General features: G+C 43.2%; 1 protein-coding gene across 2 annotated transcripts in view; it reads left to right on the top strand.

The window, feature by feature from the left end:
• The window catches only part of TMTC1 (transmembrane O-mannosyltransferase targeting cadherins 1), a 147157-nt gene that overhangs the window by 108574 nt on the left and 17333 nt on the right, over window positions 1-21250 (top strand). For both annotated transcript variants that reach the window (XM_056341142.1, XM_056341141.1), the window contains one exon: window positions 13885-14028. In XM_056341142.1, the coding sequence (XP_056197117.1) occupies window positions 13885-14028 (144 nt within the window). The remainder of the gene's footprint in view (window positions 1-13884; window positions 14029-21250) is intronic.

A 21250-nucleotide genomic window follows, 5' to 3' on the forward strand; every position in this document is an offset into this window, starting at 1 on the left:
AAACATTTCCTCAACTTTATTAGATTGCATGGTTTGTGCTGGTGTGGTACTCTTTATAGAGCATCCGAAGCCTTGTCAGGGCTTGGAGCCACACAGAACCAACCACGCTTTTCTGTATGTACTTGGTGTCTCAGTGGCACCAGTGCTAGTGCTCTACTTGCTTCAGTAGCTTCAGGATTAGTTGGCACTTTTGAAAAGCAAGGCCTTGTCCCCACCTTGCACATTCACTATCTGACGCGGCCGTGCGGACCAGGAGTTGGGAGTCTCCTGCTGGCTCCATCATTGGGAAGCTGCATTACTTGGTCCTGTCACCTCATCTCTCTGCACTTACACTTCCCTTATTTTTACCCCTTCTTCCCACCCCTGTCACAGGGAAATTATCTGGGGCCTGTGTAATAAGCAATAAAACAGTGTAAGTAGAAAGTATAGCGTGTTCTCCTGTTGAGAATTACATTCCGTGTTTTCCCCTCAGACGTACCCTTCTGAAATGGCTGGGGTTGTGTGCAGGTCTTGCAGCCTCCACTAGGTGCCTACACGTGATGGCTGTGTTGAAGCAGTGGAGAAAGTGATGGATGTGGGACAGGCAACGTGATGGTGGATATAGTGGAAGACTCTAGACTGGTATTACGGATAAGAAGAGAGTTCATGTCCAAGCTGTTTATCCATCCTCACTGACTCCTGCTGTGCAGTTGCTTCTCTGATTGTAGACCGATTACTCTACAATTAGAGAGAAGGATGTAGTAGCTGTAGTGTCCTGACCACGTTTTGATGGTTCAGAGTATTTTTGGCCACTGGGCTGACCTGAAAATGGAAGAACAGCTGGGAAGCTGAATTGCTACTCGCTGCGTGAATTTCCTTGTCAGAGAGTAGGCAGACCAGCAGCTCAGGTGCTAACACAACAAGCTTCCCTGCTTTCCCCCAGGTACCCCTCACTGGGTGTCCTCTCTCCAGGTGAGTCCAGGTGGATCTACACTCCACAGATTACAGAAAGTACAAGCTGCTCAACAGGCTTCGTAATCCAGTGGCAGCACCGTTAGAGGTATGGAAGATCAAAGTATCATATCCGCCTAGTGTGCAGTGAGCAGATCAATAAGACAATTAATAAGGAAATGGAGTCAATAAGGATGCAAAATGCCTCTGCCACCACCTGGGAGCTCCTGGGAAGTAGGAGAGGGAGAGCGGCATTGCCTCATGCCAGCTCCGTCTGAGGCACATGGGTGATGCGCTGTTCCAGCTCGCTTCTAAAGCTTGTGCCAAATTACAGTGTAGGTCTGCTTGGTCTCTGGTGACTTGAGTTTAACTGTTTGCTAAACAAAAGTGATCCTGTCAGTGTGCAGTCAACGGCTTGAACTGCTGGCAATTACCATTCCACGAACGTAATGATGCATATCCACGTGCCGCTGCTCTGCCAGAAGCGTCGGTTGCCATGTAGCTATTTAGCAAAGCATTGCTCCTGGGGAACAGGCAGGTGAGGTTGTAGCTATAGTGTGGGAAAAGATGTTGAAGTGCACACAGGTTACATAGTGAAATAATAGCAATTGAGACTAAATCCTGGGAAAATTGATCCCTGGTGCTTTAATGGATTGCTCCCATTCCCACTTTCCAAGGCAGGCGGGATCCTCTGCTGGCACATGTTGGTGTATCTCTGTTAACTTCAGGACAGATAGGTGGGGGAGAAGAATGTGTTTTCTCTGACAGTGAAACTGCAGGGCAGGTTTCCAAGGCAAACTTGGCGATTGATCCTGACAGCCACCTGTTGATGCCATTGCAGGTGGTCTGTCAAAAAACTGATTCCTCACCCCAGCCCAGGGGCCAGTGACACAACACCCTGATGGAGCCAGGCTTAGGTAATTAGTGCAATCTAATTATGCTGTCCAAAAGCAGGGGAAATGAAAACGGAAATGAAATGCAAAAATGAAGAACAACACTGGAATTGGAGAGGGGAAGAATGAAAAGAAAAAACATTCTGTGTACGTTGGAAAAGCTCCTCCTGTATGTTGGGTTCCTAAAAGGGGAATGGAGAGCCCTTTGGGGATGCAAGATGAGTTATCCATAAAGCAGCCCCGATGGACAGCTGGTGTTCTACAGTTGTAGCAGTGGCTTATAAACCTTTCAGCTTGCCTTCAGTAAAACAACACAAACACGCTGCTGGATTAGACTGCTTTGCCTGACACACGGTAGTGACCCCAGGAGATACTTGGGGGTTTTTTGGTGTTAAAATAAAGGCCAGAAATACTCTGAGATGTGGGTTGACCATGGCTACTCTGAAAGCTGGCCTTAACATTCTTGCTGCCGCTTCTGCTGCAGATTTGCAGCTGCTGCTAGGAATTTCAGAGACGCCCTGCTCCTGGAGATCAAACAGAGCTGATCTTATCTGAAATAATATTTGTCTCATCACTCTCAAGCTTGTGAGTGAGAATATGAGGTCATGCAACCTCACGCAAATATGAAGAACAACTCTCATGTGGTAATGAAGATATTTTTGCTATTGTTGATAGCTACCAAGCTTTTGTCCTACTTCTCCCCAGCCTTGTTTGCTTGATGTTGCTGTTGAGACTGTTTTTTCGCTCCTCAGGAACACACATGAGCTGACGTGCAGAGAGAGAAAAACAGTAAAGCCTTAAAACCCATTTGATGAACATTTGTTACAGTTTTAGTAACCTTTCTAACAATGGAAGGGGGAAGGGGGGGATTCACCTTCCCTGCTACAATTGCGTTAATTCAAAATTTTAATTCCCAAAGCAGCATTTTCTTACCATCTGTCTCCGTGTTCATTGCCAGGGCCATGCTAACCATGGATGGTAGATCAATGTGGGCGACAGCAAGTGGGGCTGAAGGAGGTTGCTGGGTTTCTTACTGGCGTTGGGTGAATAAACAGGCTAATAATAGTTCTGTGCTATTCAAGCTACATTTCTGTGTCTGGCAAAAGGTCAACATTAAAAATTCATGTTTGTACTTTTGGATATAAAAACATACAGATTTGCCCTTAGTTAAGAAATGTCAGTAGAGTATTGTGTTTAAGTTAATAGTAGGGGAGAAAGTTGTCTTTGTGTGAAGGCAGATACTTTGACCATTAAATGATACAAAATGATCAAATCATAAATGAATTATTTCTTCATAACTGCTTTTTTCTGGATGAAAGTCACAGAAATGAACTGGGATTAGGGGACTAAAGAAGGAAGAGTGCTGAAAGAAAAAATACAGACAGTAAGGCCAAGGGAGGAGAGAGAGAGACTCAGGCCGTCCCTGCAAGCATCAGGGACTGCACGGCAACCTGGAGCTGCTCTCTGGAGTGCTGCTGTCTCCCAAGGGAGGCATGGGCAAGTGTGTGAACTGACTCTTACTGTCAGTGTAATACCTGATAGTAGAGTCCTGCAGGAAATATCCACCATATATGTAATACTGTGAGTTTATGTACGTAAATGCACTAGTGTGTGTACGTGAGAGTGCACACACATCTGCAGTGTGCCTGCACATCAACAGGTTCATAGTCGCAAGCTCCCCTTGGATTTTCTTTGCCAAATGCAGCTGACCAGAGCAGGAAGGGGACCAGCCTGCCATGCAGAAACCTCCCTTCTCTCTTGTGGTGTCTTCCAGAGAGGAGAGCTTCTGGGCAGCAAGCAGGAACTCTCAGGATGGCTTTCCTTGTGGCTCAGGGAGCTGCTCTGGTGCTCAGCCTTGAGAGGGAGGAGAGAGTGGGCCAGAAGGCAGATGAACCAGTATGAAAATGCTTGGTGCTGTGGCATGTGTAGTCTGGCTCTTGCAGAGCTTGCAAATAATACAGCTTAGGGCATTGCTCACAGCATGGAAACTGGGAATGCTTGTTTGTAGCATCAAGAACTGTCATGAGATCATGCTTATGTATACTTGGTACTCAAAAGCAGGCTAGATGGAGGAGGAGGGAGGAGGAAGCTGTTTAGGTACCATATCCATATCCCTCACCGAGGGAATAAAATTGGTTCATAACATCGCTGAAATGGGTAGAAAAGGAGCAAGTGAGGCTGCTCTTTTTCCTCACTCCACTTTAGAAATAAAGCCCTAATGCTGTAAGGGAGACTCAGGTTTCTTGCTAAGCTTTCCCACACACCTTCCCACTGGGTTTTTATATATCTTAAATCAACAGAACTCGGGGTTGTTTAAATTCAGTTAAATTGCACTCTTCGTGCAGTAAAAAAATTGTGTTCATACAGCCCTTTGTGTGTGTGTCTCTGTGTGTGCCTTGAAAATGCCTCTCAGCATGGACTGCAGGTGGCCTTGGATACCATCTGTGATTTATTTCTGGAAAGAATTAAAATACCAGCACCATTTGTTAGCCTGTTTTTACAGTGAGTCAAAAATGTGTAGTGCTGCTTTGCTGTGACTGCCAGGGCTGCATTTGCTCCTGAAACCGTGAGTGCCCTTCTGACACTTGGTGTTACTTAGGCCTTTGGAGCAAGCCCTCTGGTTAGGCATTTGAAGAAACAGCTTCATAGAGACTTCACATAATACTCTGTGTTACTGGGGCAGATCACGTCAAAGCAGTCGGAAACATCTTTGCACCATGTTCGTCTGAATCACACTTCGACAATAGGCTTTTGGGGTAATTGGTGCTCTTGTGTATGTATATGGTGGCTGTCCTGAAGCTAGACAAAATTGTTGAGGGATTTAATAGTAATTGATGGCTGAAAGGCCTGCCTGGTAATTTGAATTGGAGACTTAATGGCCTTTACAACACAGTGCATGGGATGATGGCCAAATTACTTCAGCTAGTGTAATGTATTTTTGAACCTGTTCTCTATGAAGTGCTAATCCGTGCCTGTTTTGGGGTGTGCTCCACCTCTGCTTAGTTTTTCTGCTTTTTAGTAACCAAATATCAATCAAGCATGTGCTGTTATTTACTCAAAAACTAAACTGGTGTAAGTGTAACCATGAGCCCTGATGCAGAGGCATCATGTGTGCCTTGGAACTGCATTGACAGCAATGGAAGCTGATGCGTCTGCTGGGATGGACAGATGTATGTGTAACTGACCCCTGGACACTGGTATTTACAGGCAGGATCCCTTCCTAGACCATGGTTTCTGTTGTGGGTGCAGGTCCTTCAGGGACTTGCTGGCTTTTCTAACACATCTTCTTGGAGAAGAGCCCCCATCAGCTACAAGAATGACTGCTCTGTAGCCTTCCTCAGACACTGCATCATTGCTCTGGCTACTTACATATAGGGGGCTGATGCTAACAATCTGGGAAATGGAAAATGCATCTCTAATGAAGCTGCAAAGCTGTTGTCTTATTGGGACAAGGCATCTATTTTGTATTTTATGTGGGCTATATAGAGAGAAACCTATGGCTGTATTTTGCAGGTGTTCAAGTCTATTTTTCACTAGTGGCTAATGAGAAACACAAGTCCAAGGGTTAATTACTTGTTCCCACAGCCATTTCTTTTTCGCTAGTCTTCTGTCCTTGTCTTTATGAAAACTTTGCTCAAAGAATGACCAGGTCACACTGATTATTGTTGTGCTAAATCATCAAAGACTTGCCTTCGCTGGTCCTTACCAAGGGTCAGCAGAAAAATTGGTTCCCAATGCACGTCTGTCAAGGGTAACCTTGAGACTTTCTGTGAAGGCTTGGCAGGAGTAGTTGAGGCACACTGCTGATCCCCAGGCTTTTGAACGGCCCCTTCAAGCAATTTGAGTGGTGCTGGAATGGGGCTGCTCGGATTTATACCAAAGACTGAGGCAACCCCCAGGCATCTCAGAGACAGTTGTCATCACGGGTGACAGTATGGGGCCGTACAACTTCCTCTGGCACCTGTGAACCTTGGGAGATGACAGGTGTGATTTCGCCCCATCTGCTTAGATGAGATATATGTGGTTATTTCATCCCCTCGTGTAATGGTTTGGTTGAAGAACTCACCCGATGGTCCCGTTTGCTGTGGTGTCCCTCTGGCTTCTGTGGATTCTGTGGAGGTGTGTATGTTTGTGCTATCTGTAGGTCAGCCATGTCATGAATTATTAGTCCTTTGTTGGGCTTGAGTGGTTTCTGAGGTTTTCAGGACTTACATGGATCCTGCATGAATTCTTTATGTGAGAATGTAAACAAGCAGCCCAGTTTGATAACCTCATGTTGCCTTGGCACCACAGGGAACATGTGAGTTTAGCAGAAAATGTTTTATTTATTTATTTATTTATTTTTATTTAGCTGCAATGTTGTTTGACTTGAAATCCTTTTTTTCTCCTCAGCTTTGACTTCTAAGCTTCTACTCCTGCCCAAGTTTGAAAATGTAATGAAAATTCGTAAATGGTAATACTGTTCAATGTGCTACAGGTTTGTTTTTTAAATGGCAAGCTTCTGGATATGTTGTTTGGGGTTTTTTTCTTAATGGATGCCAGGGTCAAAGAATTCATGGGGCTTTTGTCAATTTACAGATTGAATCAATTCAGTTTCCCTTTTTCTCACATTTCTGTCCTGGAGAGGTTTCCCTAGATGTTAGGGGACAGCAGCCATGCTCTGCCCATCAGACTCACCCTGTTGAAAGAGTTTGGTGGTGGTAGGGTGCCTGTGGGCTGCTGTTCCTGCCGGCTGGGCTGCCTGGTGGGGGAAGAAGCTGTACAGCCAGGACCTTTCCTCCTTCCACCGATCCCTGGCTGCAATTCAGCACTTCCTATTTATACCAAATTGGCCTCAGGAGATCCCAGCTGAGATCAGGATCCTGCTGTGCCGGCCACTGACTGTAGCTGGAGGCTGTCATCACTGCGGTGGGGTTGTGTTATGAGTGGAGAGGCTGTAGTACAGGGCAGAGGAGTTTTGTTATTGTCACTGTAGTGATGGGGCATGGTAACCCTGAGAGACAGAGTTGTCCCAGGCCACATGGGAAGCGTGGCAGGGATAAGCACTGTCTCTCAGTGCTCACGTTGTAGGTGCTCAGTGCCAAAATGTGGGTGACTTCTTCCTACTAGAAGATAGAGGTCATTTGAGGTGGGCTGGGGTACCCAAGGCATCTGTGGGGGACCCCCTATCCTTCAGCAGCAGCAGGGGAAGGGCACCTTGGGCAGGTGTCTGAAGCAGATGCAGGCACTGGTGATTAGGCACACCTCCCCCCCCCGACTTCTTGAGCAGGACCTCCATCAGGTCCTGAGCTGGTCCATGTAACACCAGTGAGGACCCTAACGGGGCCCTCAGGGATGCTTTGAGAGTGACCAGCACCATGCTGGGGTGCGATTGCTCCCTGTGCTACTCTTAGCATTTTGTGAGGTCCTGAGCCGGACCACCTCACAGCTGAGTACGTGGAAATGGGCATGATGCAATACCCAACGCCAGGCCGTGCTGTGTGCAGCCAGGAGTATGGCTGCTTTGTCATGCTCTCAGTGAGCAAGGTTGTGCCTGAGGCTTTCAAAGGAACCCAAAGGCATTAGATCCCTCAACTTTCAACAGGACTTCCAGTCTGGTTTTTTTTTAAAAATACAAAAAATCCCAGCCTGCCACAAACCTTCTGCCAAGCTGAAGGATGGGAAATATTGATGCAACTATGAAAACTCTTCAAGAGAAAACCAACTGCTGCTTAAAATTGCAGGATCTCTCCCTCTATAAAAGGAATTCAAATGCTGAAAATTGAAGGTCTTTTTGAGAAAGAGATAGGGCCTGGCTCTGTGACCTGCTCTTTTCCACATGATGTAGAGCCTCTCTCAGAACAAGGTGCCACTCTGTCATGAGTCCATGGCCCACGTTGTTGCCAGTGAAGGACAGTTCCCTGTAGGATGACTAGTCTTGGAATTACATCAAGTCAAGTTTTAATTCAAACTGACATACAGCTTTATTGAGAACTTATGTAAATACATGAGTGTGATGTAATATTAAAATGGGGAAATTGGCTTGAAGTGGTATACTGGAGTAAATACAAAATGGGCAGTATAAAAATTTGGCACAGATGAAACATTATCCATGTAAAATTCTTACTTTTATTGGCAAGATGATGCCAATGAAATATTATGGTATGTGTTGGAATGGGGCAAAACATGCCTTAAAAACAAGTTGCCATGCTGCCAGCAAGTAATTGGTCTTGGGTAATTAAGGCCTGACTCTGTGTACTTAATCAGGCTGAAGTGAGCCTCATGGATGCTGAGTGTTGCAGTCGCGTAAGCACTGGGAGAGCTGAGAGCAGGTAGCAGGGAGGTGTCCTGTGGTATGGAGGACTGGTGAGAGGAGGTTTGTCCTAGGGCTCTTCAGCTCCCCTTCTCCTTTTACCACAAGAGAGGTAACATAACCTGTTTTTTCACAGCAGCAGCAAGCAGTGGTAATTAATCACAGCTGCTTCAGAGGTGGAGCATTCCCCACGAGCGCTAGGTTTGAATGCATGCTTTAATCAAAAGATGCATTAACAAAAAAGAGGCGTGTTAGGTCTCCCCAGCTGAATCCATTGCTGATTTTTCTTTCTAGCAGAAATTAGTATACTTGGAGCCCCTTTGAATATTGTGCAAGATGATGCAGGCATGTTTGTTCTTTCTGCTGCTGCTGCCATGGCATGGCTTTTAGATTAATGATGGCCATTGTTGTCTACAGCTTTTGTAGTGGCTTTAAGGCCTCATGTTTCAAGTCACTGGCAATGCACTTTCCACAGGCTTATCATCAATGCTTGGAGGGTGGCGGGGGGATGGACACTGGGCTGGGGCATCAGGGAAAGTCACCCAGGTGCACGATGTCTCAGAGCTGTCCCTGGGAGGTGTCTCTGGACTAATGTCAATAACCTCTTCTGTCAAGTGGTGGCTGTTGGGGGCTGCCCAGACCCCTGAAAGCCAGTATTGCAGCCTTTTCCATGCTATTTGTGTAGTTTTCCAGGCTAATTGCACGTTAGTCTGGCCCCATCCCCTCTTACTCTCTGCCCCCGCATAGCGATGGCTGTGCAAAACCCACATAACGCTCTTAAGAGTGGGTGGGGAGTTGTCACACTAATGCCTTCTGCCCCCTGAATACCTCTGGCACCATACCAAAGGCAGTTTAAAGGCAGGACTGTGAGCAGAGCTTGCCAGTTGTTTAAGTGGTCTCTCTCGATCTGAATTAAAATAATTAAAATTCTTGGTAGATTATATGTTGTAGTCAAGACAACAAATTCCCTCCCTTTTTCTTTTCACTGGAATTGTTTTGTAGTTCAGATATGGTGCCAAACAGAACCCCTCAATTTATTATTTTTTTTAAACTGTTGTTTCAGGTAATAGCATTAAATTAAAAAGCAAAATAAATGGTCATCAGCAGTTTGATGACAGTGTGTTCTGTGCCTGGTATCTTCCTGTAAAACTGGGAATCTCTTGACTGTGCAAGTCAATAAGGCTTTTGTTCATTGGTATTAGAGGGAATTTTGCTGGCCTAAAAAAAGTGGGGATAATTAGTAACAGGAGTTCTTGTGCAGTGTATACCTGTAACAGTTAAAGAAAAAGCTGCTTAAATTTATTCTGACAATTGCAGATACAGCACTGGAGGAATCATTTGAATTATTCATTCTGCAATGAGGAAACATCCCACTTGTCTTCTCTTTAGAAATGAAATCCCAGTCTGATTTAAAATATACTTTTGATGGGTTGGTTTCCTTTTTTTAAAGTAATTTTGCTGTTTCAAGACTTCTATTATAATTACCTGTGAATACAGGTTTTTAAAGAAAATTATTCTGATTTCTAAAAGAAAGGAGAAATGGATTTTTTACATGAACTGCTTCTTGTAGAATAAGTTTAATGAAATTCAGCTCTCTTTCATAAATAATGCAGCACTTGCATTTGATTAGGTGAAGCCTGGAGGAATTTCTACCTAATCAGATGCATAGCAAGAAGGATATTGCCTGCAGACTGTTGCCATTATCAATGGTGGTGGCAAGGAAAATACAGCTCCGTGTGTGTCCAGATAGAGAGCTTTGTTTCTTAAAAGAAGTTGCAAAGCAAGGCATATATGTACCATCAGCTGATTCCTTCTGTCTCAGAGTGTCCTGAGTATTTGTAAAGCAAGGCCTGACTTCTGAGTATTATCATTATTGTGGCACGAAGAGACTCCAGGTTAACAGGAGACCTTCTTGCCCTGGTAATGTGTTTCTGACCCTTCCAAAGAAATAAATACATGTGGGGAAGAGACAATCTTTGCATCAGATTGCTTACAGTCAAAATAAGTAAAGTAGACATCGGGAGTCATTGGGACCAATTCCAAAAGTCTTGAAAAACAACACAAACCTCCCGATAACATAAAAATCAGGGGAAAAAATGTATATGTGTCTCCATTTGTTAAAACAATAGGTCACATACAGCAAAAAGCAAACCAGTTTGCAAATGGTGAATCTGCCAGTTTTGCAGAAACATTTTGAGACTTTTTGAGTAAATGTAGCTTTGATTAGTCATCCGTGGTCATGTTTTATGCTGTTCTGTAAATCCAGCCACAAGACTTTGTTCTACTCTTTGTTTTTATTCCCAGGAAGCTGTTATTAACAGGGGTGGGTGTGCATGAACAGAGGGTAGTTTGAATAAGGCCATTAGTCCTTTAGTCAACATCCATATTCATAAATAAAAAAGGATCTGGTCCCCATTCTCTAGCCCTGAGGCCAACTGGCATAGATTGACCTGCAAGTAAGTGTTTGTATCCTCTGAGAGACAGTGTCTGAGCCCAAGGTGGCTTCTGTGACCAAACCCTGGTCTGGGCTCAGCACTGAACCACTCCTGGGAACTATTGGAGGGTGGTGTGGAACTGTTTGGGATCTTGTTAACAGTATGACAGCTTGGATGGTCAATGGCTCAGGCTCTGGTTACTGTACTAGAGGTGATGCTGTCTTAGGGCTTGATTATGCTCTCTGCTGAACTCAGTTGTGTAGCATCGTGCTCTACCGCTGTAATGAAGTAATATTCCAAATAAAACTGTAAAGGACTCAGCCCTAACAGCAAAGCCCAACACCGTTGTTTTATCTCGCTGTGCTCAGATATTTGTCTTCATGTTTGTTCAAATACGTAAAATTCCAATGTTGAAAGTTCTTCAGGCCAGATGCTAAGCAGGCTTAAGCTGACAATTTGTGCTAGCTGAGGTTCTGATTTTTCACTTAAATTTCTTGGAAAGGGCAATGGGATGTAATGAATAAATGTAAAACACAGGAAATAGTGCCCAGGATACATGGGAGATGTGCTTGCATCCTGTGATTTGCTGTCAAGGGGTTTTAGCACTGAGCTCAGAAGTGTATTTATGGAGCTGCTGGTCAGAACTGTGCAATTTAAAGGTGAAATCAGTTCTCTTTTTTAATCTTGAGTTTTTATTGCTCTCCAAATTGGTACAAGCAAATCTCCTGGGCCTAAAATGTCATGGGAGCACCGGGGTCCAAGAACAGAATTAATTTCTGAAAGTTTGAGAGCAAACCCATAAGGTTTAGGGCTGTAAAATGTTAATCTGTTTCTGACTTTACCAAGAATTGTCTGAAATGCCCACTCATAACTCAAGTGACTTCATGTCAGGTATTAGAACTGGTTTATGTGTGAGTGTTGACAGAAGTAGTGCACAGCTTTTATCATAGCCAACTGGAAAAAAAAGCATCAAAAACATAACTCCCAGACCTTTTCCTGGTCCAAAACAATGTCAAAATCCTATGGAAGAAATGGGAAACAAGCCTGAGCCCTCAGTCCTTTGCCCTAAGTAGACAGGACATTCTTCACTCAAGATCCTGATCAAGGTATCACACAGAGCTGTGTCTCAAGTGCTGAAGAGCAAGCAAGCTTCATCTTTTCAGTTGCTCTCCTGCTGTTCCTGTGGAAAGCATTTCTCCCACCCTGCTTCAGCTGGGGAGGCTTAACCTTGATGACCACTGGATTTCTGGAGTAAAGACTCAACACTATACCCTTATCACCACCATCTTGTCCTTTGCTGATGCTTCTGCAAGCACAGGCAGCCTCTCACATCCCAGAACACATCAGGCTCACTGGGTAGCTTCAGTGATGGAACATGCTGCTATTTCTATGCAGCTGCAGTCTCACCGTGAATTTCCTACTCTTTGCTCCTCTGCGACAAGATCAGTTAGGAAACTCTTCAAAAATCACTGGAGCAGCAAATGCAGGTAGCATGGATGAATGGAGACACTGGGCAGTGCACCTGAGGGCTTGCAGCAGGAGAAGTGGTTGTCTCTGGTAGATGGGATGATGATCTGTATGGGAGGGACCTGGACAGAGTCTGCAGTCATTATTTACTACAAGTGGTAGTCACTACATGTATCTTTTGTCATTTATAGTAGGCTAAGTTTTAAAAAATGTATGTGACTGCATCCTTGAATGATGTCTCCTCAACTATGTGGCTTTGCAGTCCTTGTCTGCTAGGGTTTCTGTTGGGTGGAAAAAGGACTTTGGGCTCTTCTCTTAACTGTTGGAAGCATTCTGGGTGTGTTACCAGTGCATGTCCATTTCTCCCGGAATTCCCTCATGCATTCCCAGCTTCACCCCTAAGACCTTGCCAAAATCACTTACGTGCTGTGGAGCAAAAATGTGACTGATACAGCTGTTGCAGCAGTGTATAAAATGCTAAATTATTCATGGTACTTAAGCACAGAAAATCCCAAGGCTGAACTGACATAATAAAAAACTCCAGGCAAAAAAAAAAAATCACCATGGAAAGTCTTAGATTAAAAACAGTTGCAAACTTTAGAGTCAGACTATATTATAGAGTCTTAATCCCTTCTTCCTTCAAATGCCCCTCCTCATGCTGTACCCTAGGCTGTCATAGCCAGCTACTTTTAATGTCATTATCCACATCACTTTCCCATGAACAAGGACCTAAGGCACAGAAATGTTGGATGATTTGTCCTCATCCAAAATAGAAAATCTGCAGTGGCAGCGGGATTTGCAACTGGGCCCTCTCAAATTGAAGCCTTGACCATCTTAACCAGCTTCCTCCCTGTCATGAATGAAATGATGATCTGGAGGAGTTTCATGCTGTTTCATACCAGAGCATCAGTCCTTCTTGCACAGCTGGTCTCCCAGCTTGCCTGGGACCTCAGTGGGCTACCATCACAGATTTCTTTCTTTATCACTATGAACATCGGTCTTCACCCATCTGTCACAGAAAGAGTCCTTGGTGATAAATCTTGCCCTGGATTACTTTCACCTCTGGAGTTTTCTGGTGAAAGACCTACAAACCAAAATATTAATGTAGGGGCACAACTTTGAGAATTTAACCAGCTGAACGGACCATAACATTCTGCTTAATTCATGGAGAATTTTAGAAATGTACTGGGCCTACTATGTAGTGTTATAACTGAAACAGATAGATGTAAAGATCAATGGATCAGTTAAAAAGAGAACTGAGGCAAGTGGTAAAAAAATACAACTAAAAATATAGGGAATTCATACTGTTAAGCAGTCTGTTTGCAGATTTATTTTTTGTCATTTTGCTTGGTCCTGAAACATTGTTCAGCAGCTGGTTTCAAGTTTCCTTTTGTAATTTATTATCACTTTTGTTGTGGAAAACTGATTTAAAAACAAACCCAAAACATAGATCTAAACAGTGTTGTGTTGGTTTCTGTATATGTCAAAACATATTTCTATTGGAAACATTTTTGACAAAGCAGTTCTTGCTTGTTTGAAAAACATTTTGAATGAAAATGTTCAAGCTGCTTTAGTCACTTTGCCTTTTGCTTGGAGGGTAAAATAGGCTTTCAAAGCTGTTCAGTGGTCCTCTTTGCCCTGGAGGCATACAGAAACTGTAGGAGAAGATCTGACTTGCAGTCTCTTTGGGAGTTGAAAAGGTTCCTCAGGATCCCATCAGGACCTGAAGCAAATGAAGAGAAAAGTGTTTCCTGGCTGACATCCTTCTCTTTATCAAGTGCTGAACAGAAGTGGTGGCAGCATTAGTGACCTCCACTTTACTTGTCAATAAATGAGTGTCTTTAACTTGATATTTCATTTTTCCTAGACTGTACCCTCGTCACGCAAGTGCTCTCAACAACCTGGGGACATTGACCAAAGACGTGGTGGAGGCAAAGGACTATTACAGACGGGCCCTTCAGTTAAATCCTCAGCACAATCGAGCTCTCTTCAATCTTGGCAACTTGCTCAAGTAAGTTGTATGCAGAGCTGGCACCAAAGAAATTCACATTCTCTCTGTACAGATCACCAAACTAGTTTTTTTCTGCCATCTGGTGAAGAAATGGCATTATTGCTTATTGCCAGCCAAGAGTGCTGGCACAAAGGTGAGGCTTAGTTTGGATATCCTTATGCTGTCTGCCATGCCACTTCAGGTGCTGTTTACAATTGTATTTCAAATCTGGCATCAGAAATGAGGTGCCTAAACCCAGCTAGTCACCTGAGATTTTGATCTTGGTGGAGAGGTATAAGCCTTTCCAGTGGAGCAAGCCACATTGTTCAAAGGCAGGCATCTGATGCAGATCTAATAAATAACAGATCCAACAAGCCACTCTCTGCAAGTTCCCACTTCTCCTCATTAGCTGTATGGAAGGTTAGTGTGTAGTTTAGGCATAAGCACCTAACTGAGATGCTCAGAGCAGCAGAAGGCTCATCCCATTGCAGAATGAGTGAGTTTGAGGGGAAAAGCTGGTTTGCATCCCTATATGGTTACTCTGCCAAGCAAGAAGGCAAGTCAATCAGCTCATAATTTCACTCATTGTTATTTAGAGTGTCAGCCTTCAGCAAAGAGAGTAGCAGGTGATAATAATCATGCAAAATAATTTGACTAACCATATCTAAAGACTGAACTTAGATCTACACAAAAAACTTTGCCAGTGTGGTAAGATCTGCTAGGTGTACAATTACAAAAGGAAAACATCTCTATTCCTGCATTACTATTTTGCACTAGCAAAAAAACCCCTTGTTTTTGTGAGGATAGCATGTTATTTGCTGACAGAACTACAGAAACTACAGCAGTAAAAGTACATTTTTCCTGATATAAACCATCTGTTTTGCTGGTAATAGGTCTCTGGTAAATCCTTTGGAGCAGATTGGGCTTTAGTGTTGGACTAGTTTTAAAGTGGCACTGTCTCATCAAAACGTACTTGATCTTTCTGGTTCTGAAATATTACTTTGAGTGAGAGTTTATATGAAGGATATTACATGGATTGCTGAAGTTCTGCCTGGTCCATTCAGTAGCAGAGAAGCTAGAATAATTTTACAAGTAAACCTGATGGTTTGAGGCTAGAATATGGCAGGTGAGTAATTCTTAAATAGGAAGTAGGTGAGTGCTTTACTGGAAACACAAGAAAGGAAAATGGTAAAGGCAGTCTTACTACAAGAGAGATGGAAGGTCTTTATAGTATTCATAAGATTGGGTTGATTGAAATTAATCTTAGGTGGCAATGGTGTTTAAAAATACATATTGTCCTTTTAATCCATCATGTTTGCCTTAGTTATTCTCAGTGATTTTTTTTTTTTAATATCAAATATTAATACAAAAGGAAGTAAGCTAGAAGCAGCACGAGGATGTCCCATGTCAATAATACTTAAATCTGGCCTGTTGATAGGCTGTTATGACCCAGCAGATGGATAGAAACTGGATTTGTTGCACTGGCAAACCACAAAGGAGACACGTGGAAAAATCTCTTGGAACTGCTGTTTTGTATGCAATATGTCATGTTTTTCCTAATGTGATAGTTAAGATATTGTGTGTCCTGTTGGATTGCATTTCTGTACCTAAAGGGGGCCTACAAGAAAGCTGGAGAGGGACTTTTTACAAGGACACGTAGTAAGAGAAGGAGGGGTAATGGCAGCTTTAAGCTGGAAGAAGATAGATTTAGATTAGGTATTAGGAATAAATTCTTTACTGTGAGGGTGGTGAGGCACTGGAACAGGCTGCCCAGAGAAGCTGTGGATGCCCCATCCCTGGAAGTGCTCAAGGCCAGGTTGGATGGGGCTTTGAGCAACCTGGTCTAGTGGAAGCTGTCCCTGCCCATGGCAGGGGGGTTGGAACTAGATGATCTTTAAGGTCCCTTCCAAACCAAACCCTTCTATGATTCTATGTGCTCTGCATCCTTCTGTGGTCCGATATGTTGCGGTATGTTGAAGGTGTGTGCTGCTTGTGCTAAACTCGTTGAAAAAAAGCATTCAGGTTCCACTTGCCCTTTCCCCACACTTATTTGCTCCCTTTTTCTAAACTTTCTTTAGGTTTCCAAAACAACCTAGTGCATCTGGACACACCAGAAGCATTAATTGTAAGAAACTGGGTGTCCTTATCTCCCTATTCAGCTTTAAAAAACTTGCTGAAAAATAGGTATAGGTCACAGTGTAGGGATTAGCACATATGTGAAGCAGATGCTATGTGGGCAGATCCTATATGGATGTCTCCCCTGAAATGCTAGCCCAAACCCTTTGGCCAGCACCTTTCCTGGATCATCCATCAGCTTAGCAGAGTTCCTCAGCCACGCTGGAGCATGAGGTGACTTGCAAGATGACTAGACAGGAATGAGGCAGAGATTTCAAGCTCCCCCTTCCTAGAACTTTGTCTTTATGTTTCCTACCTGGGTCTCCAAATTATTCTTTCATATATATTTATATAGGGCCACCAGTATTTTGCAGACACTAAATGCTAGTATAATCTAGGTAATAAATGAAAATCTGCAGAGTATTACAGGCAGATATTGCTTTCTGGCTGTGCGGTGAGACATTATGAAGAGTGTTTTCATTTTTAAACATATGGCAGAGAGAGTATAAGTGGTCAAGCCATAAAAGCATTCTGTCCTCTTTGCAGAGGCTTCAGTGCATGGTGCAAATCAGGAAAAGCCAGATCTGCAGCACTTAAAGCATGTCCAGTAACAGCACTGCTTGTACTGGGGCACATAACGAAACCATCTGGCATGGGGAGCTCCCAGTTGAATTCTGCTGAGTTCGTTATGCCCACCCCTGCTCATAGCATGGAAATCTGATGGTGGGTGTTAGATTTCACCTCCTCTGGAGTGCTGAGAAAGGGGAACTGCAGGATTTTGGAAGGATGAGTTTGCTATTCCCATGTGGGAATCTGCCTCTCGTTATTCCCTGTAAATAAGCTCTCTATTTAAGCATCCGTTGCTTGTGATTTAAGATTGAATAGAAATCTGTTTTGAGGGTGGAATTTTCAAGTTTTTTTCTGCAAAAGTCCTAGATGAAAATGGATGTTTCCGTTTTCTGTTTGCACATAATGAAGACAGCTATGTGCCAGAAGATGAATGTTCTCAGGAAGCATTGCAGGGTAATGGCTCAATAAGCCTCTGGTTTTGTTTACATATCCTAAAATAAAGTTGTATGTCATAATTTTCTGGCCTAATATAAATATTGGGGAATAGATAATTAAACAATGCCAACACATTTCTAAGTTAAAATAGACCGAAAACATGGCCTACCTAACAGTGAGAAATCTCTCTGCTTTTGTGGTCCGTGATCAGTGACACAGAGCAGCCTGATGCTTTGTTTTGAAGCTTCCCATTATATAAATATTTAACTCCTCTATATAGACTTATTTTTGTTGAGATACGGCTTGAAAACCTGAGATAAATATCATTCAGAATACCTCACAGATTTGTAGCCTGTGGGATATTCTGTGAAAAGACAAGAAATAAAATATTATGAACATTTGAAGTAAATATTTACCTTGGCTTTCTGTTGCAGGAATAATGGGAGAGAACTTCTTACTTGCAGTACTGTATCTATCTATACCTAAAGCTCTCCAATATTCAGTACACTATTTCTTATGAAGAAAAGCCTCAGAACTCTTACGGGCTTTGAGTGTTATGGCTTCATTTTCAAGGAGCAAGTGAAATGCCTAGAAACCATGTCCACTGAAATCTTGAGTTTATTCAAAGGACTGAATGTTTTTTGAATGTAGAGTAACACTGTCCTCTGTGAGTGTTATTACGATTTAGTCCATGTTTAGCCTTCCCATTTATTCAGAGGAAGGACTGTTTGCTGTCTGCCCTCTCCGATACAGTCTTCTGGATAGGAATGTATGTGAATGTGCTGACACAGGCTTGTGTAACTGTGTGAAGATAGTGAAAAACATCAAACAGTTATTACATGTCTTGGGATTTAAGATCTTTTAGAGACTGAAACATTCCTCCCTTCCATTCAAAGAAGCCAACCGAGTGATAATGTTTAGTGATGCTGCATCTGGCTTTATGGATGGTCTTTGGTTAGGATACTCTTATGATGCATGAAGTGCTGTAGTTATCTGTCAGTATCACATACATACACATTGTAATCTGTTTATAAAAAAATACTCGAACAAATTCTGGCAGTGTCAAATTTACAGTAGATTTAAAAAAATAACTTAGGTTGGAATGGACTCCTGGAGATCATTGGATCAAGCCCACTGCTTAGAGCAAGTCTAATTGGATTGGGTTGCTCAGGGCTGTGTCCAGCTGAATCTTGAACACCTCCAAGGACAGAGATGCCACAGTCTAACTGTGCAACCTGTTCCAGTGTTTGACCACACTTATGGTGGAAAATATTTTTCCTTATATCTAATAAAAATTTCCCGTGTTCCTACTCATGTCTGTTGCCTCTTGTCCGGTCACTGTGTACCTCTGAGAAGAGTTTGGCTCTGGCTGCTCTGTGTCCTCTGACCAGGTAGTTGCAGGCAGCACTGAAACCATCCCTGAGCCTTCTCTAGGCTACGCAGACACCGCTCGCTCAGCCTCTCCTCAATGCAACAAGTGCTCTAGCCCCGACCTTCTTTAGTGGCCCTCTGTTGGGCTTGCTTCAGTAAGTCCATGCCTTCCTTGCACTGGGGAGCCCAACTCTGCACAGACATTTCTCCAGATGTGATCTCACAAGTGTCACATGAAGGGGAAGAATCGCTTCCCTGGACCCACTGTTGGCCTTCTTTGCTGTGTAGGGTATATTGCGGGCCTGTGGTCAAATTGTTGGTTGTCAGGACCCAAGTCATCCCCCAACCTGTGCTTGTGCACAGGGTTGTCTCACTCTGGGTGCAGGAGTTGCATTTACTTTTGTTGAACTTCATAAGGTTCCTGTCAGACATGGTCCCTCTGAAAAGCGGTCTGGTCCCTCACATTGGTGTCATCCATGTAGTACAGATGAATGACAAAGGAGTGCATCTAAATTATCTGAAGGAGTTTTAAACCAGGGAGTTGAACAGGCTTAGAAGCTTCTTTTCAGACAGGCAGAGTTAGACACTGCAAGCTCCTCTTAGATTATGGTGTGAAACCAAGATGAGATGTTCCGAATGGTTGTGGAGCCCTTGTTGAGTTCTGAGTTTCTGGCTTTAATGCAGTCAAACTAACTTCACAAAATAAAACAAATCTTGAAGGTTAAAAAGTCCTCTAGACACTTAATTTCTAGGTAGCTTTTTCTGATATAAATTAAATGTGCTCCAGTGCTAACAGCCCACACAGAGCCCTGTGCAGCACATCGCCAGGCTTCTGTGGGGTGGTTTAAGTTGATGCTGCTCCAACTGTGGGGCACTTGTGAAAATATGGAAGAGATGCTCCAAGTAGAAAGAGCTGTTCCTTGCTCTTGGCTCAAGCATGCTGGCTAAAGAGAGGACACTGGGAGCTCAAGTGGAAGAGGGAGGCAGGAGAGGGCATTGTAAGGCAAGGTAATTTGGGGTAAAATTGGATTAGGTGATCATAGACTCCTTGTGTCTGTTGAATTTGTTCTCTCTGTCATAGCAAAGGTATACATTACCTAGCTTTTCCTGCTCCAGATCCCCAGTTTATGGTAAATCAGTGTATCAGACTGTTCTTCCAATGCTCTGTGCTCTCCCAAATTGCAGGAGATTTATATAAACGATGGCCTTTATCCTGCAAAGTGTTGGCCTTGATCCAGGAAACCACTTCAGCCAGTAATTAATTTTCAACTTGCGTACATAAAAGTTAAGTACGCGTTTAAGTGCTTGGCCAGAGCGCTTGGTATCTTACAGGCCTAAACCCTCTGAGTAACTACTGGATCTGCTTTTTTTAATGTATTTCAGTCTGTCACATAAAAAGACGCCATAATCTTTCCCTCCCTACCCTCACTTTCAGGAGACAAACATTGTTCTTGGATCAAATGGGAAAAAAAAGGCCATTTTGAAAAAAAGAGTAATTAAGAGGGCTGCCCCATGTTCAGAGTGCATGCTTGTGGTTAATGGGAACTTTTACTGCTGCTGAGTGGATCACTTAATCCTTTTATTTCTGTAGCTGGCATTTCCTACATTTTTTTTGCCAAACATCAATACCTTTATAAAGCAGTCATCTGGTTTTGATTTATAAAAATGTGTCATGAAACTCCAGCCAAGGGATCCAAAAATTTTATAAATTGACAAGCTAGCTAGTCTTTAATTAGTGTAGGAGAAAAGTGGTTCTTTATTTGTTTTTGCTTCATTCATGTGATTTATATGGAACACCACTGGAAGAAGAAAAAGACTAGCACAACTGGTTTTACTTAGCTTAATGCACAGGCAAAATATTCTTCCAGTTACACAACTAGAAAGGGAAAAAATCTGCAAAGCCACATATATTATCAGCTGAAATTTGCACCTTATAAACAAGATCTGGTTACTTGACCATGCCACTCAGATGAAATCTAAGGCTAAAGCGGCAAGGTGTTCACATATTTTCTGTGTCCCAGAGCCCTTTGTTTCTTTTTGTAAGCACTGCTATTCATATTCTTTGTACACCCCACACAAAGAAAATGTTTTTCCAGTCCAGCTAAACATTCTTAGATGTCTGTTCAGGAAACCTTCTCATTTTTCCAAGGAAAGAAATACAGAGTGATACTGGAGAAATCGCAGCTCAAATAAATAAATACCCTTAGGTTTTTGTTCAGGAAACCTTTTCTGTTTTCTGTGGCAGTTAATGCAAAGCAATGCTGGGAAAATACCTAGCTCATCAGCGTAGCCATCTCTCAGTTGTCTCTGTTCATCCTTAGGATCTGAAGAACAGACTCCTCTAGCCTAATGATTGACTTGCTAAGGATTTATTTAGAGATCCCAGGCAGATTTAACTTAGCAATATTTTAATTTCAAGTGGATCTGTAAAAGCACTCATTGTCGAGGAACATGCAAAGACTCTGGGGGTTTTTGTAAGGATATGCAAATGTTTTGCTGTCTCCAACTCACTGATGTGAGAGCAGGGTTGGTGAGAGCAAATGTCCTGTTCCCAGGTCAGTCAGTGCCTCTGTGACATGATTAGGGCCAGACATTCAGAAGCTGACTGCAAACCCGGTATTACCCCGACAGCATCCCTTCCCATAGGGCATGCAACTTCCCAGAGAAATCGCTGGGAAGGTCTTGTGCAGTACTTAATGCCTGGGGACACTTTTACTATCTTGTCCTTCATGTGTCTTCAGTTCCTGATGGG

Source organism: Falco biarmicus, chromosome 5, assembly GCF_023638135.1.
Source record: "Falco biarmicus isolate bFalBia1 chromosome 5, bFalBia1.pri, whole genome shotgun sequence".
Lineage (NCBI taxonomy): Eukaryota > Metazoa > Chordata > Aves > Falconiformes > Falconidae > Falco > Falco biarmicus.